The following is a 14,926-nucleotide window of genomic DNA, read 5'->3' as shown; positions in this document are numbered from 1 at the left end:
ATCATGATTGGCGCCTCAAGAAGCCGGTCAACGTGTTGGCCATGCTTTAAGTTTGGTCAAGGGTATTCAGCTCATGCCAGAGGTTCTCTCTTTTCTCCCACCTACTTCTTGCACCCTCACTTCGCTTACAGTAATCGCCTACTCGTGATGAATAGAGACCATAGGCCAGATCCTCCTCCAGAAGCCTGCGAGGCAACCGTTCGTGAAAGCTCGGTATGTAGTCTCAAGGGCTTACTGTGGATGAGCGCTCATGGGTGCTTCTGACGCTTTCTTCGCCCAGAGCCGACCCCGCAGTCGAGTTGAGCAGACTTTTCGGAAATTTGCGAAAGGCGCCAAGAAACTTTCTGTAGGTAGATTGCCAGGTTTCCTGATTCTGAATGTGACTGACATTGTCACAGCACAAACGCACGAATTACGATGCGGTTAAAATGTGGGTGAAGTGTAAAAATACACCACATTATCACGAAGTTTCGTGGTACATTCTCTCATCGAGCCATTTGCCAACTATTACACACTTTGCCCGCAATGTAACACATTTTTACCTTACAATTTCCCCAGAATTCACGCAATATTTCCATTCATAGAAACTGCGCAACAATCACGCTTCGACAATAGGTTTAAATCACAGAGCAACTCGAATTTGTGTGCAGCAGGCTCAATTATAAGGAAGAATGATGCTAGACCTATAGCACATAAGGGTGACGAGCTGATTGAGTGGAACGACGCGTCTAACTCCCCACCACAACGTCCAATGTCGAACCCTGAGTATAACTTCAACTTCAATCCTCCCCCTCCCCCTCCCCCTCCCCTGTATGGCCATCTCAGCACACCAACAGGCCATGCGTATGGTGGAATGGTTGGTGCACATGAAACGGAAAGAGCCATGTACCCAGGTGGCCCTACAGGAATGCCGGATGGTCGTCCAATGTCTGTCCCAGCGCTGACACCAGGGCCGTCTTCGCATGAGTTCCAGCGGCCAGCGTCAGTTGTTCCCATCATAGATCCCCGACTTAATACAGCTCCAGGGGGTGTCGGAACAAGCACCAGCTCAGCACAGAACACTAGCGGTCCACCAAAGTCGATGAAAATCTCTCAGGTTTTGAGTGAGATGACCAGTTTCAACCGCCGGCTGGCCCATGCAGAGGACTTGGAGCTACGACATGCAAATGAACTACGTGCAGTGGAGACTAGATGTGTTCAGCAGATTGAGGCCGCAAAGACGGAGCTGAAGGCTCAGATCAAGGATATGGAGGAAAAGTTCGAGGCAAAACTGGCCAGCTTGCTTGCGAGTAAGAGTCGTGATGATGTGGGAGACATGGCTGAAGCAGAGACCGACGAAGAGTTTGAGAAAGATGTCGAGAAGCTTGAAAAGAGTGCCATTGCATTTGGAGACAATGGTCTAAAGGTGAGCGGATCACTGAATCTACAAGGGGTGCCATAGTAATCAGCCATCATCCAGGCCGTTGTTCGGACTGTGTTTCAGATGTTAATGGGAATTGCAAAGCTTACCATCAATGTTCTCCCCCCATATCCAAGTGATGATGACAATTGGCCACTCGATCCTGCCACAAAGGAGCGCTTGATGCGGTTTCGCTGGGCTGAATCTCATCAGCATACTGATAATCATGCCAATGTCCTGCGCATTATTGCTTACATGCGCCAACATGGTGCTACCGTTTGCGCTGGCAGCGGTCCTGCTCTTCGTGATATCAGCGATGAGGACTTGCGTGCGCGTGTCGTTAAGAAATATCAGGACCTCCAGAAGAATTTGCGGAAGGCTGGCAAGTTGTCCAGAAACTTGATGGCGCCCCTCACAGCTGCCTCAGACACAGTTGAAAGTGCTCCTCCTGGGCCCGAGGCTGAGGCTGTCATCGTAACAGTGATTTCACGATCAAAACTACAAAGTCGTGCCAGAGGTGTAAGTCATTTAGACTGTCAAATGTTAATAAAACTAAAACTCACCTGGGTACCTTAGAAACTTGAAGTGCGTATCCGAAAATATGAGAATCTGCCAAAGGAGTCAGAGTTCAGGGACGAGAAGTATCGAGCAGCGCTCACAGAGTCCTTGATGTCGCAGGATGAGGATGAAGTGAATGAGCAGGGGCAAAAGACAGGACGCTTTATATCGCATGCTGGAACATATCGAAGTGGTGTTGTGAGTATCACAACAACTACCGAAACTAACACTCACTGATGAAAACTGTAGATGTCGAGGTTCTTGGCTGCTGTTGACGAGGCTGTGGATCCACAACCACCTCCTCGCTTCACTGCTCGTGTGAAAGGCGATCCAAAAGAGCTTCCTATCTTAGCTGCCAAGAAAATCGAAAATCGAGCGCGCCGATGGATGGTATCAGCAGAGTGGCTCGCAAAAGAAGAAAACAAGAAGTACGACTCACCTAGTTATATCCTGGACAATGGACGTGCATGGGGAGATCCAAAAGATCCTGAGGAGATGGTGGCAGGCCAGAAGCGAGTCAAGGAACAGAAGAGGCTGATTGCGTCAAAGAAGCGCGTGAAAATTGAGGAGATGGAGGCGAAGAAGAAGGAAAATGGGACAAAGAAAGGTAAAGGCAAATCAAAGATCCGAGAGAGTATCATGCCTGCTCCAGCACAGCCAGTAGCGAGTACTAGCACAGCTCGTGAGCTGCCTCCAGCTGCGGAGTCAGATGATGAGTTCAGTGACTACTAGATGTGCAGAAAAGTGCGTACCAAGTTGGTATCTACTCTCCATCTTCGTCTTCTAAATAGTCTTCAGGCTCGTTTCCTGCCTGCAGATTTTTTGAGACCGTTATCCTACTAGAGCTATCATAGTTTGTAACTTACATGGTCAAACGAGATGGTAATCCACAGATCCTTTTTGATGATGTTCGAGTACACTGGAATCAATGCCAGTGGGCACTCAATCCGTGAGACCGGAATAACTTCTTGAGGGCCGAGTTCAGTGTAGGAGACATGGATACCGAGTGTTGATGCGCTGAAGACAGATGAATATTTGTATCTCATAACAGGAAGACTTACTAGAGGTCCCATGGCATTGCAGGAATGTCATCATCAGATACTAATCTTCGTACAACGGCACAAACGTGAGGAATGGTGTCGAGGACCCCAACGACAAATAGTGCTGTTATTTGTACAGGGACACGGACTCTACCTTGAGATATAAATGCAAAGGAGTCGGCCTGCGTGCGTCGATTCATGGTACAGCCATAGCGAATCCCATCTTTACGAATGTAGGTGAGTGCACGAGCTACCTTGTTTGCACGGAAGGGGGTGCCATCATCACAGGATAAGTCACTAACAAGATTAAGGTCGGGCCACAGAGAGTGAAAGTACTGGAGAAGAATGAGATAGAATGTTCCTGGAGGTGAACCATATGCACGAAGATTGATCAATTTCGCATTACGGAGTGGTAACCTGACATTGTCTGATGGAATGTGAATGTCAAATCATACAAATGATGGGCACATACCTTCAGCAGCTTCGCTCTGATAAACTGCTATCTGTGTCATCATACTTCCGCGGTCTTGGGCTTGTACCTTGATAATGCGGTTAATTTGGTCTCGTTCGAATGAATGAGTGTCAGCAGGAAGAGCCAGGAGGTATTCGTAAATGAGATGAGTTTGGACCCAGTTCCGTAAGAGAGTGAGTTCAATTCGCCCTCCATCGTGACCATTATGGTGAACACGTTCCAACATGCCGTTGAACCGCTCGAATGCAAAGAGCCACCAGGCATATACAGGACCACATTTCTTGATCATTTCAGCTGTATGCATCGAAGCTTGGTGATTGATGGTAAGTGGAATGCGAAGCTGCAGACATTCTAAACAGTAGTGGGCTAAGAAGCTCTGACCGGTGCGAGCCTGAGCCATTGAGATGGAGCGGGATGCGAGAATGCGGACTCCCATGCAAAGATGAAGTATGGCATGATACAGCGAGCGACGGTTACGTGAGAAATCCGGGGCAACAGTGTTGGGTGGAAGAGGAGGCTCTGTGTTCGGTATCTCGTCATTAGCATCCCTCCAAGACCACCAGAGAATGACCGGAGTGATTGTTAGAATACGACGCCACTCATCTGCCTTCTTGAGTGATTGATTTTCACCTAGCTAACCAAGAATAAGTATAAATCAACAATCTCAGTGGGCAACAATACATTTTTTGGCAATCGAGTGACGTGACTGGGCCATCTAACAGCATTCACAATGTCTTCGAAACGGCGTTTTGGTGACTCGTTACCACCCATTCCTGATAGCATGTATCCACCAAACAGTACACGCATGAATAGATGTGATATGATGCCTTCAACAGGTCATCAGTGCTAGTGCTCGCAAAAAGCAAACACTTACCAAGGAAGATACAGTGCATGAAGTCGAGCACTGACTTCTTCGATGGTAACCAGCCAGAGAGTAGGTTGAGAATGGACCATCTAACACCATGATCCCTCAAGATTGCTTCTCGGCGAGCGGGACCTGCATCCCTGGAGTAGAAACTCTGACGGAGCATATGAAAATCGTCCTTTGCAGACCATGCTATCCACCATGTATCATTCACATGAAAAATACAGCTAGTGTTCACTTACTGTCATTGTAACCATCCGGCGTGTTAATCTTGACAACATCAGCATCGCAAAACGCGCACGGATGGAAGTCATGACTGTGGCCAGCTGTTCCGTTGCACTTGTGTGAAGCCGGCATATCACAGGCAAGGACCTCGTTATCCGCAAACACATCTACTTCTTCTTCTTCTCCATAAACGTTCATTTTTACACCTGGGTATAATAACACAATACAAGTGAGTGCACGACCATCAACGACGAGTTATGAATACTGCATACCATTCTTGAGGTCCATCAGCTCACGAGTGGAGGGCTCCAAGCAATGATTGATTTGCTGTATGTTTGGCTCCTTTGGACCTGGCATAATCGCAGCACATATGACGTTGACCTGCAGGAATCGCTGATCTCGTGGAAGGTCGTTTATGGCATAATAGATGGGACCGCTAGAGTGGGGCCGGTTTTCCAGTATACCCATCCTACATAACATCTAAATAAGTGCTCAGGACGTGCAATAAGACCTCACCAGTCAATATTCAAGGTCAAATGCAGGCCATATCGATGTTCAGTAAGCTTCGTCGCTGTCGGTCCATTATCTTGAGGACGGTCGCGGACAGTACCCAATTCACCAGTCTCGCGGACAGTGTTCGTCTCGAGTTCATGCCATAGTGTGCCATCATGAATGTCCATCATGACATAGTCATCATCATCATTTCGTCGTGGCTGGTCTTGTCGGCTGTCTCGAATTGATTTTGCAAAACCAGGTCGCATGAACATCCGTCGAAGGCTTCCTATCAGGGATACGTGCGGCATGATTTTTCTCGTAATTCGGATACGCTTGCCTTTTGCATCTGTACATTCATCGTATAATATTCCTGGGCAGTCCAGAACAGTACACTCGGGGGATGCAAGCTCTTTGAGTTGATTGGGGGTGAGATGCTTCCAGCACTCGGGGCATATGGCATACTGGGTGATCCATTGGTCAGGATCGATGCCAAGTCGACGTTTCGCACTCAGGAGATGACGGACAGGTCGCGGATGTTCGGGTAATACACCTTCGAGAAGCATACAATTGAGCTGATTATTGAGGGCATCTGTTGCAGCTTGGATGCTCTGTTTCCCAAAGACGTTGCCTATCACCGTGTTAAGATATGCAAGACGGACACCTGGCCGCTCATTGAAGGCTCTCGGAACAAGAGATGGCCGGTCCTCCTGATCCTGGTCACTGCCAGGAATTCGTACATCAGGCCATGGAACTGGACGGAAATTATAGTCTTGGAGGGGTTGGTGGTTGGGTGCTCGACGTTCGACAGGGTAATGATCTTGCTCTCCTGCAGGTTGGTCGTCCTGGAAATTGAAGTCATACTCAGGCTCGTTATCTCTGACTCGGAGTGGGGCTGGTTGTATCTCCAATCTCTCTCGATGGTTGGTACTCGCACTCGCATTCAAGTTGGTGTTAGCGTTTACATCCAACATTTGCAGAGGGACCGAGGGCCATTTCTTGACATGTTTCGAGATGACTTGTCTTGTCTGGTATGCGAATCCATCCGGATGTTGTGAGCAACGTGCGCAGGTGCACCTGTGCCGACGTTCTTGCGCTGACATGGGTGCAGAGCTCGAAAGATGATGGCAGTGGATATATAGGAGTTGGGACTTAGTCAAATTGAGCGCGCGCGCGTGTGTATAGTCATGTGCGTTACAATGTGATTGTGCTAGGATTTACCAGCCAGGAAATGGCGGATGATTTTGAGATTCTCCAAGATTTTACAGACTGGTATTTTTTGAGTGGGAAAATGTCAAGAAATTGTACGGGAATCTGAGAATCTACGAAATTGTAGCAGGTTCATATTTTTCGCGTTTGTGCTGTGTGTGCAGAAACTCTCCAAGGCTTCCCGCAGCCGCATTCCCGCGGTACAGAATGCGAACCTTCAAGATACTTCGTTGAATCAGAACATCGAAGTAGGTGCTCGAATTCGTAATCCCAGTTCAATTTTTTTAACCGAGGCGCCCAGGACACGCCACATACGCTTCCTTTCACGGACGACAAGCATCCCACCACAGCTGAAAATCCCAGCAGCCAAGGCACATCCGGAGAACCCGCTTCGAAGGTACTTGCATCGAATTATATGGTTCTCGTCTCTAATTTTTGTTGGTTGAGCAGGTTCCCGACATCTCCTCTCGCGTCGAGGAAACCCCTGGTCCCAAATCAGCTGGTGCTGAACTTCAGGATGCCCACGAGGCTTCAGAACATGTGAAAACATTCGGGGCGCGCGCGAAGTCTGTGACATCCGCCGCCGCGAATGCCTCAGCTGGTCTCGCTGCTGCAGATGATTTCCAGACCAATTACCTCCAACCCCTGAAAATTTTTGACAGCGTCATCGAGAAGATCGCAGATGTATGGGATGCTCCCCTTAATTGGTAGCGAACTAATCAGGTTATAGGTGCATCCATATGCAAAGATGGCATTAGGCGTGCTTTCTGCTGCAGCCAAAGTACGTTCTATGTTGCCCGGAGATCTGCCTCTCACTCAGAAGTCGTGATTCCTTGCAGATTATTCTTGCTCAAGCGGAGCGCGACAAGTCGGTGGATCGTCTTCTCCAGAAATTAGATGAAGTCTATGGCTTCATCACCAGAGACGAGAATCTTTCCAGGGTTGAATCGATGCATGATGTCATCGGAAAGATTGCTCAGCAGACTCTCGAGTGCGCCCGCTTCATCAGGGAATACTCGGAGACGAAGAGCTTCTGTGAGTCGTCGGACTATCGTACTCGCACATGAATCTGATACTTACTATAATAATAGGGAAGAGGGTCGGTAAAAACATCATCAAGGAAACGGATGATATCATCATGCGGTACAACGCCGCCTTGGACGGCCTTATGCAGCAATTCCGGGATCAAGCACATCAGGACGTGGCTATCTTTGTCCAGTTCGCGGGTAAGGATTCATACGTACTTGTTCTTGTAGATGCATTCATGCTCCTAAAGGTGAAACGCTCGATCTCAACGGCATGACTTATGCAGCGGGAGCGGGATTAAATACCATGAAACAGTGCCTACCAGGGACGCGCAAGGAGATTCTTTCCCAGATTACGGATTGGATCAACGACAGTGGAGATGCTGCCAAACGCGTGATGTGGCTATCTGGCCCTGCAGGCAAGGGTAAATCAGCCATCGCGCACACGATCGCCAACTGGTTCGAGGAAACGGGAGGTCTCGGTTCATGTTTTTGTTTCGATCGACACAGAGAAGCAGACCGTCGCCATGAAAAGATTTTCTCCACCATCGCGCGCGATCTTGCTGATCGTGATCCGGGGATGAAACGAGCGCTGGCAAATGCGGTCAAGAATGCGACCTCGCTCAAGAATACGACGGACATCATTCAGCAGTGGCGCAAGCTTCTCATGGAACCGTTGAAGAAGTTCCCTGGGTCAAGCGTAGGACCTGTCTTGATCGTGATCGATGCGCTGGACGAGAGCGGCGGAGCAGAGACGCGGCAGGACCTTCTCCGCATACTTGCGGGTAAACTTCAGAACAAAGGACTTCCCCAAATCACCGAACTCCCTTCCAACTTTCGGATCCTTATCACCTCTCGCCCACTCCATGATATCGAAGAGGGGTTTGAAGGCGCTGATCATATCCTACGGTTGTCCATGGACGCTATTCCATTAGATGTCGCGGAGCGCGACATTCACGCCTTCGTATCTGGGGAGCTGAAAGATCTATCAAAATTTCAGGACAACCATCTTGCAACGCTCGCTGCAAAATCCGACGGACTCTTTGAGTGGGCGCGTCTCGCCTGCGAATACATCAAAAATCCCCCTCCAGGTGTACGCCGAATGGATCGCTTCGATGCTCTCGTGAACCGCAGTACCGGAAAGAAGAAAAACCTGTTGTACGATATGTATCTGGTCATTTTGAAAGAAATTATGAGAAGGGATCGATATGACGATGACGAGCAGTACGAAGAAGCATTAGCAGGGTTTCGCTCCGTGATGGGACAAATACTCGGCACAGCCGAACCACTCCCTTTCAATTCCCTCAATATCATGCGGAAATACTTTCCAGACCGAAGCAAGCACGACAACATGGACATCATCAAGCATATGGGATCCCTCCTCAGCGGCACCACCGATTCGTGTACTCCCATCCGACCCCTTCACGCATCTTTCCACGACTTCCTGACAGACAAGTCATCCAGCGGAGACTTTTTCGTCGAAGTGTCCAAGGTACAACGCGACCTTGCATTTGCGTCGCTACGAGCGATGGAACAAGGCCTTCGCTTCAACATCTGTGGTTTGAGGTCATCTTACCTCCCTAATTCCCAAGACACGGAGCTGCCTCAACGAGTGAAAACATCCATTTCCCTACATCTCTCCTATTCCTGTCGATATTGGGCTACGCACATCCAGAAAACGGACTTTGACGATGAGCTAGCAAGGGAAATAAGATCACTCTTCGACGACGAGAGACTGATGTTCTGGATCGAAGCACTCGGACTTCTCAGTGCAATCAGTGGTGCAGTTGCTGTGCTTCCACTCGTTGCCAAGTGGTTGCAGGTGAGCACATGCCTACAAAGCAATGTCAGACGAACAGCTCATAAACAAATACAGGGCCATTCTGGATACGAACATGTGCGGTCCGCCACGATCGATGTACAAAGATTCATGCAAGTGTTTGGCGGGATGATTTTGCACAGCACACCCCATCTGTATTTATCAGCGCTCCCGTTCTCTCCCGTCAACTGTACCATCGCTACCAAATTTACGGCTAGGTTTCCGAATAGCCTTCGTCTGGCATCCGGCCGGGATTTGAAGTGGACGGTCGTTGAGGCCATAATGAGGGGGCACACTGGCGCGGTTTGGTCAGTCTCGTTCTCACCGGATGGTACTCGCATCGCGTCTGGTTCATCGGATAACACTGTGCGGCTGTGGAATGCAGCGACAGGAGAGCCATTGGGTAAGCCCTTGAAGGGGCACACTGGCGCGGTTATGTCAGTCTCGTTCTCACCGGATGGTACTCGCATCGCGTCTGGTTCATCGGATAACACTGTGCGGCTGTGGAATGCAGCGACGGGAGAGCCATTGGGTGAGCCCTTGAAGGGGCACACTGGCGCGGTTATGTCAGTCTCGTTCTCACCGGATGGTACTCGCATCGCGTCTGGTTCATCGGATTACACTGTGCGGCTGTGGAATGCAGCGACGGGAGAGCCATTGGGTGAGCCCTTGAAGGGGCACACTGGCGCGGTTTACTCAGTCTCGTTCTCACCGGATGGTACTCGCATCGCGTCTGGTTCATTGGATAACACTGTGCGGCTGTGGAATGCAGCGACGGGAGAGCCATTGGGTGAGCCCTTGAAGGGGCACACTGGCGCGGTTTACTCAGTCTCGTTCTCACCGGATGGTACTCGCATCGCGTCTGGTTCATCGGATTACACTGTGCGGCTGTGGAATGCAGCGACGGGAGAGCCATTGGGTGAGCCCTTGAAGGGGCACACTGGCGCGGTTTACTCAGTCTCGTTCTCACCGGATGGTACTCGCATCGCGTCTGGTTCGGAGGATAACACTGTGCGGCTGTGGAATGCAGCGACAGGAGAGCCATTGGGTAAGCCCTTGAAGGGGCACACTGGCGCGGTTAACTCAGTCTCGTTCTCACCGGATGGTACTCGCATCGCGTCTGGTTCATCGGATAACACTGTGCGGCTGTGGAATGCAGCGACGGGAGAGCCATTGGGTGAGCCCTTGAAGGGGCACACTGGCGCGGTTATGTCAGTCTCGTTCTCACCGGATGGTACTCGCATCGCGTCTGGTTCATTGGATAACACTGTGCGGCTGTGGAATGCAGCGACGGGAGAGCCATTGGGTGAGCCCTTGAAGGGGCACACTGGCGCGGTTTGGTCAGTCTCGTTCTCACCGGATGGTACTCGCATCGCGTCTGGTTCATCGGATTACACTGTGCGGCTGTGGAATGCAGCGACGGGAGAGCCATTGGGTGAGCCCTTGAAGGGGCACACTGGCGCGGTTTACTCAGTCTCGTTCTCACCGGATGGTACTCGCATCGCGTCTGGTTCATGGGATAACACTGTGCGGCTGTGGAATGCAGCGACGGGAGAGCCATTGGGTGAGCCCTTGAAGGGGCACACTGGCGCGGTTTGGTCAGTCTCGTTCTCACCGGATGGTACTCGCATCGCGTCTGGTTCATCGGATTACACTGTGCGGCTGTGGAATGCAGCGACGGGAGAGCCATTGGGTGAGCCCTTGAAGGGGCACACTGAAGCGGTTAACTCAGTCTCGTTCTCACTGGATGGTACTCGCATCGCGTCTGGTTCGGAGGATGGCACTGTGCGGCTGTGGAATGCAGCGACGGGAGAGCCATTGGGTGAGCCCTTGAAGGGGCACACTGGCGCGGTTAACTCAGTCTCGTTCTCACCGGATGGTACTCGCATCGCGTCTGGTTCATGGGATAACACTGTGCGGCTGTGGAATGCAGCGACGGGAGAGCCATTGGGTGAGCCCTTGAAGGGGCACACTGGCGCGGTTTACTCAGTCTCGTTCTCACCGGATGGTACTCGCATCGCGTCTGGTTCATTGGATAACACTGTGCGGCTTATGAAAATGCTGCCATCACTCGAGTCAACGGAGCTGGATCCCTTTACATCTCCACTGCATCGAAGTACCGCATCTCCCACTCAAGAAAATCGTATCACGCCAACCAACACTTGTAACCATCCCCCCATTTCCTTCTCGTCCTGCCTGAAACACGCCCTGCCAAACCCCGCTGACTTGCTCGAACCCGCCTCTGATCATGATTCTGATTCAACCCCTTTCTTGCTGCAACCTGATGGGTGGATCATAGGACCCAGACATGAGCTTCTTTTCTGGGTACCTCCCGCTTCCCAACACGCGTTTTATACTCCTTGGACGTTATTGGTGATACCCAGAGGATATCCTGAGCTTGATTTGAGCTGCATGGCCCATGGGACGCGCTGGTCGAGTTGCCGAGACGCGTGAGTTTTTGGTCTTTACAATCTGTCCTCGCAGTTGCTAACGTCAATCCCTCCAGCTCCACGTAACGATGATTTTATTGCTGCAATACCGAGTGTACTATTTGATTCTATGATTCCCTTCCTATTTTATACCTAGCACCGATCCTGCATTTATGGTTGTCCGACCGAACAATGCACTGAACAGCAGACTGGGCGATGCTGCTGCTGATTCGCAAGAGCACGTAGCGAAAGCTAATTTTATCAAATACACCCTTGGATATTATGCTGATGTGACACAGGTGCTTCGGTATTCCTGTCATCACCTTCAGACTTTCCAACTCGACCGTTGTTCTCATGGCAGCCAGTCTCAATCGAAGTGTATGTGATGGAGCGGCTACAACCTCACACGTACAGAGATATAAGGACGTGCTGATCGACCCATCCTGACGAGATCATTGAACTCAAGTGCTCCGTGCGTCTCTATTTGTAAATTTCTGAGCGGTGCCTGAAGACTGGGATCATACTTGGAATGATGTCATGGTGTGCATGTTCCTGTCCCTCATCATACTTCTTTGTCGGGTTCTTGTCTGATTGTTTGTCTAACGATAGATACACTGCTGACAATATTATGGGTGTAGTAGTTGCAAAGAAAAGATGTCTATACGAACCACCGGCCTGCTTTCAACTCCTTATAGAGAAAGCGGAAGCAACGCAATGACCTCTACGCCAATTAACAACTACGTTGATGGTAAAATACGAATCAGTTGAGATGTAAGAGCACAAGCAAAAATAACTAAACATTCAAAAATATTCCGGAGAAATACTTCTTCACGCCTTCTGTACCATGTACGATTGCCCCGATCACTCCATCCGGCCTGATCACAAACACCCTCGTCTGGCCAACTTCCACGAGGTAAGCCGAATAACCATGGCCCTCCTGATCAACAAAAACAAGGTCAGCAGGGGATGCAACAGACGTCACTGATGCGGATGAAGGCAGAACGACTGCCGATCGCACAACGCTTGTGTCATATACCTCCAGCGCACCCAAGATCGGGGTAGCTTCTGCGTGACTCGGCGCGAACACAAGTACAGTGTGATACCAAGGTCTGTAAAGACTAAAAAGCGTCTTCACGTCGGATTCTCCACCTCCCACCTGGACCAAATTTGGTGCATCAGGTGCTCTGTCTCCAGCCTCTAGGTGCTCCTCGTCGAGCACCCCGTACGCATTGATAGGCTTCCCTGGGATTGCAAACTCGTCGAGAACAATGTTGCTGAATCGGCAATTGATACCAAGCATGAAAAGGATGGGGGTTCGTGCAGCGGTCATGCTGTCCGTCTTCAATGCCTGGTTGAGAATCGTGGTGGTCATCTCGAGCATCTCGGAGATGACAGGCAGACGCTCGGCATTATACGTCTCAAGAAGAGACTTGTCGGTAAGGCCTTTTTCGACGAGCGCGAGTTTCCAACCTAGATTGAACTGGTATACAGTCAGTAGTGTCATACGCACTGCATTTGCAAGACTTACAGCATCTTGTATGCTTGAATTGAGTCCCTATTCATAGATGGATGAGTAAGCATCTGAATTTTATCAGAATGCACACACCTGACCACCGGTCGGACTATGGACACTGAAAATATGTCAGAATCAGTTTGGCAAGAAAGCGCTCAAAAATAGACATACTGAGCAGCATCTACGTAGACTTCCATCAGCACAGGTACATCATTCAAAAGTAGAACCACATACCGCCCGCAACAAAGACTCGGCCCTCGCTGAACGTGTTTACCATGCGGATATTGGCCCTAAAGTAAACAAATGAACATTTAAAACGCATCTAGGTAACAAGATAAAACATACCTGAACTCGCTCACCCAGACAAGCTTGTTGAACGTAATCTCAGTAGGTATCGCTGATGCAATGATCTCGAAGATCAACTCTTCGCTCTGAGCGACCTTTGTCGTGTCTAGATCATTATCAATAATGACAAATTGCCAGCCATCCTCGCCAATTTCGTTTGTTGGACGCAATGAGACGCTGCCCAGCGTCAATACACACATCCGCAACCTTCAAGAGTAGAGACTGGACATACCCTCGCTTAAAGGTCCCAAACCGGTGCCAATACTTTCAAGATAGTATCAGGAGCACTCCTTCATGGATTAGGTAGAATTCGGACGCACCTCCCTATCAAGACCATGTAAACGAATATCACCCATGACCAGTCGGATATCGTCTCTAGTCTCGCCTAAGAATGTAAGCCCGAGCTGTTTACGCACGATGCCTACAAACTATAACTCAGACTCATCCTACTGCACTTGAATTTGACCGCGTTTTACCTCTAGCACCATCAGCACCGATCACCCACTTGGTATTGAAAGTCTCCAATATGCCGTTCTTTGCTAGAACAGCCGTGACACCTTCATCAGACTGCTCGAACGAACGCAGTTCTGTGCCCATCTCGACAGAGCACGAAAATTTCTCTAGGTGACGTCGCAGAATCACATCTAGGAGTTGCTGACCTATCAGCTTTGGAACGTGCTACAATAGGAGAAAATCATCAGCATGACTGCTTGAGAGAGATGGTTCTGTATAGTACGCACGAATGGTATCGTAGGGGTAGGTTCCACATGCCGGGTCACCAAAGATTCTGTCGCAAATTCCATTGTCCCGTGCTTGTACGAACGGATTGTGAGGACAGGTTTCGCCAGCTCGTTAACTTCTGGGACATTCAGGAAGTTGAATAGTTCGAAGGAGCGTGGCTGGATTATGCATTAAATGAGACTATAGGAAATTAGAGAAGTGTTGTCATGACACACCCAGATTCCAGGACCACGCTGTCCGATTCGAGGGTTAGGGTCTTTGTCGATGATGCGAACCGGTATACCGTTCTGTAGGAGGGTTAACGCTGCTACCAGACCTGCTGGCCCAGCGCCCACCTAAGAAAGAGGAACTAAGCTGAGGGGCAACCATCCATAATAAGCCGTTCACTTACGACTAGCACGGGAGGATGAGTAGAATTCATGTGTAGAATTCAGAGGTTTTTGGATCAAAGTCACCACATCTTATAATATATGGGATAGCCGATCACAGCGGAACAGGTAACCATACGTCCAACTGTGCATCCCGTATCAGTGTCGCAACTGATAGCAAGGAATTGCCGACGTTACACGTCCCTGTCGGATGATATGTCAAAACGTCCGTGGACACAGTGCGGTGGGGGTTTATCTGATGGTATTGATGTCTGTTCCCGAGTTATGTAAACTTGAAAGAAACTGACCTGTACCTTGTGAGGCTTAGCCACAGGAACGACAGACATACTTGATTCCTTCACTAGTAGTACTAGTAGACTATACTCACCTGCATGATCCCACCGGGTTGACCCCGTGTCTCTACAA

At 49.7% G+C, this 14,926-nt stretch overlaps 4 protein-coding genes across 4 annotated transcripts; 2 read left to right on the top strand and 2 right to left on the bottom strand.

Moving 5' to 3' along the window:
- Positions 1-1,975: 1,975 nt before the first annotated feature.
- Positions 1,976-2,689, top strand: HD556DRAFT_1231267 (uncharacterized protein; the record flags this gene model as incomplete). The annotated part of the gene is made up of 2 exons (XM_041297416.1): positions 1,976-2,155; positions 2,207-2,689. Coding segments are annotated over 2 exons (663 nt in total), but the record flags the coding sequence as incomplete, so codon positions are not given.
- Positions 2,690-2,805: 116 nt separating this feature from the next.
- On the bottom strand, positions 2,806-6,025 carry HD556DRAFT_1230889 (uncharacterized protein; the record flags this gene model as incomplete). Its single annotated transcript, XM_041297380.1, has 8 exons — positions 2,806-2,974; positions 3,019-3,424; positions 3,470-4,103; positions 4,151-4,296; positions 4,344-4,526; positions 4,577-4,765; positions 4,832-5,028; positions 5,076-6,025. The coding sequence occupies 8 exons, from the start codon at positions 6,023-6,025 to the stop codon at positions 2,806-2,808; spliced, it is 2,874 nt and encodes a 957-aa protein (XP_041164090.1).
- Positions 6,026-10,917: 4,892 nt separating this feature from the next.
- HD556DRAFT_72666 (uncharacterized protein) lies at positions 10,918-11,641 on the top strand. The gene is made up of 2 exons (XM_041311438.1): positions 10,918-11,554; positions 11,611-11,641. The coding sequence occupies exons 1-2, from the start codon at positions 11,157-11,159 to the stop codon at positions 11,618-11,620; spliced, it is 408 nt and encodes a 135-aa protein (XP_041164089.1). The 5' UTR covers positions 10,918-11,156; the 3' UTR covers positions 11,621-11,641.
- A 506-nt stretch (positions 11,642-12,147) lies between these two features.
- Positions 12,148-14,915, bottom strand: HD556DRAFT_1265934 (FAD binding domain-containing protein). The gene is made up of 13 exons (XM_041299108.1): positions 14,815-14,915; positions 14,524-14,756; positions 14,348-14,467; positions 14,132-14,290; positions 13,868-14,069; positions 13,712-13,812; positions 13,615-13,655; positions 13,392-13,568; positions 13,281-13,336; positions 13,218-13,227; positions 13,140-13,164; positions 13,062-13,088; positions 12,148-13,013 (listed from the first exon to the last, which is right to left on the bottom strand). The coding sequence occupies exons 2-13, from the start codon at positions 14,551-14,553 to the stop codon at positions 12,327-12,329; spliced, it is 1,635 nt and encodes a 544-aa protein (XP_041164088.1). The 5' UTR covers positions 14,554-14,756; positions 14,815-14,915; the 3' UTR covers positions 12,148-12,326.
- Positions 14,916-14,926: the final 11 nt, after the last annotated feature.

Source organism: Suillus plorans, assembly GCF_016647745.1.
Source record: "Suillus plorans strain S12 chromosome Unknown HD556scaffold_10, whole genome shotgun sequence".
NCBI lineage: Eukaryota > Fungi > Basidiomycota > Agaricomycetes > Boletales > Suillaceae > Suillus > Suillus plorans.
The sequence above is the reverse complement of the archived record's forward strand: the minus strand, read 5'-3'. Positions and strand labels throughout refer to the sequence as shown.